At 50.6% G+C, this 2,345-nt stretch overlaps 1 protein-coding gene across 1 annotated transcript in view; it reads left to right on the plus strand.

The window, feature by feature from the left end:
- FZD8 (frizzled class receptor 8) overlaps window positions 1-1,558 on the plus strand; it is a 45,042-nt gene extending 43,484 nt beyond the window's left edge. Inside the window, exon 3 of the mRNA XM_009895121.1 lies at window positions 8-1,558. Within this exon, the coding sequence (XP_009893423.1) occupies window positions 8-916 (909 nt within the window). The 3' untranslated portion in view covers window positions 917-1,558. The remainder of the gene's footprint in view (window positions 1-7) is intronic.
- The last annotated feature ends 787 nt before the right edge of the window (window positions 1,559-2,345 follow it).

A 2,345-nucleotide genomic window follows, 5' to 3' on the forward strand; every position in this document is an offset into this window, starting at 1 on the left:
GGCCGAGCACGTGCGGTACGAGAGCACCGGCCCGGCGCTGTGCACCGTGGTCTTCCTGCTCGTCTACTTCTTCGGCATGGCCAGTTCCATCTGGTGGGTCATCCTCTCCCTCACCTGGTTCCTCGCCGCCGGCATGAAGTGGGGCAACGAGGCCATCGCTGGCTACGCCCAATATTTCCACCTGGCCGCCTGGCTGCTCCCCAGCGTCAAGTCCATCGCGGTGCTGGCGCTCAGCTCCGTGGACGGGGACCCAGTGGCTGGCATCTGCTACGTGGGCAACCAGAGCTTGGAGAACTTACGGGGCTTCGTGCTGGCACCGCTGCTCATCTACTTGGCCATCGGCTCCATGTTCCTGCTGGCCGGCTTCGTCTCCCTCTTCCGCATCCGCAGCGTCATCAAGCAGCAGGGCGGCCCCACCAAGACCCACAAGCTGGAGAAGCTGATGATACGCCTGGGCCTCTTCACTGTGCTCTACACCGTGCCAGCTGCCAGTGTGGTCGCCTGCCTCTTCTATGAGCAGCACAACCGGCCCCGCTGGGAGGCCACGCACAACTGCCCCTGCCTGCGCGACCAGCAGCCTGATCAGGCCAGACGCCCTGACTATGCTGTCTTCATGCTCAAGTACTTCATGTGCCTGGTGGTGGGCATCACCTCCGGTGTCTGGGTCTGGTCCGGCAAGACCCTCGAGTCCTGGAGGGCCCTCTGCACCCGCTGCTGCTGGGCCAGCAAAGGTGCTGCTCTGGCTGGGGGAACAGGGGCAGGAGCAGGAGGGCAGGCAGCAATCGCTGCGGCAGGAGGACTTGGGGCTGGAGGCGGTGGCTCCCTCTACAGCGATGTCAGCACCGGCCTGACGTGGAGGTCGGGCACCGCCAGCTCCGTCTCCTACCCCAAGCAGATGCCCCTGTCTCAAGTGTGAGGAGGGGGAAAGAGGCCAAAGGTTAGGGAATGAGGGACACTGGCCTGCCTAAAATGCCCCCTCACTGTTTGGTGCCATTAATGAACCCCTAATGGTCCTTATTAGCCACAGCTTGTATAGAACAATGCAGCTGGCAGAGGCCCCAGGCTCCAGCCCCCTCCTCCCTCCCCTCCATTCACATGCTGGGAGCATGTACTTCAAGGAGCCAGCTTATTATTTTGCTGGCAGAGGAGGGTAGAGGCTCACCCGTGTCTTGCAGAGGGCAAGGCACTGCAGCTTCTGATTCACTCTGGACTAACAGCAGCTCTTCCCTCATGGGAGGGAGGGTCTTTCTCCCCCCCATCCTGAGGGGGGAGCCTGCTGGGACTGCAGGTTTTTGGGATGTTGATGACCAGGCAAATGCCTTACAACACAGACTGAATCAAAACATGTCTTAATTATACACCCCAGCTAAATACGGGTTTCCTACATTAAAGGATGTATTTATATAATTATTTGTTACCTTGTACAGATGTGTAAAATATGTATATATCCAAAGCTATACAGTCTGTAAATTTTTTTTGTAAAAAAGTGTAGAGGCTACCCCTGTAAGAGCAAATACGAGTATTCTATTTTGTCAATAAAATGACTTTTGATAAATGACTTTTTCAAGCTTTTCCCCTACTCCTGCCCTGGTTATTCCAGCTGCTATGTCTTTAGGTGGTTCTATAAACTATGAGCTACATTCATGCTCCAGTCATTTCTGTGTAATAGATGGCTGCCTCTGTTGAAGCTGTGAGAGCCGTAGACACAAGGAAAAGTAATTTAACAAGTTGTTCTGAAAAAGTGTTTGCCAAAACTGGGAGGTGCCTTACCATAGTTCTCTGCTTTCTGAAAGATGACAGTCTTTAAACTGAGCCTTTACAAAAGAGTCATCTCACATGGCATGTTAAGTATCCTTTTAAAATGGGTGTTATTTTAGGAATGTGCACACACACTTCTCATATCTGTTGTCTACACTTCTGTAAGCACCTGCCTTTCCGGGGATGCATACTGAAGTGTAAAAGGTTAATGTTTTAAATTCATAGATCATCTACTACAGTGGAACAGCGAGTTGAGATTTGTTAGATCAATCTCTTCTTAACAGATTAAACTAACATCTTAACCTTTCATACTTAACTTTTGTATATCAAATATGGTCCTTTTTCAAGAGAAAAGGCATTGTTCTTCTGTCAGGACTAAGCTAATTTATTTGAGCAGAAGGCTGTTGAATTAACAGAAGAATGCTTTGGCAATTGTTGAACTTTTTACCTGTCTGCCCAGTGGCTCAGAACATCATTCCTTTAAGAGGAGCTAAATGAATAGGGTTAATCTGTAGGGAACTTGGTTTCTTTTGAGTTTGGGAAAACTTTGATCTTTTCTCTTCACCAAACGTGATGTATAGGCTGAA

Source organism: Charadrius vociferus, unplaced genomic scaffold (genome assembly GCF_000708025.1).
Source record: "Charadrius vociferus isolate BGI_N301 unplaced genomic scaffold, ASM70802v2 scaffold61, whole genome shotgun sequence".
Lineage (NCBI taxonomy): Eukaryota > Metazoa > Chordata > Aves > Charadriiformes > Charadriidae > Charadrius > Charadrius vociferus.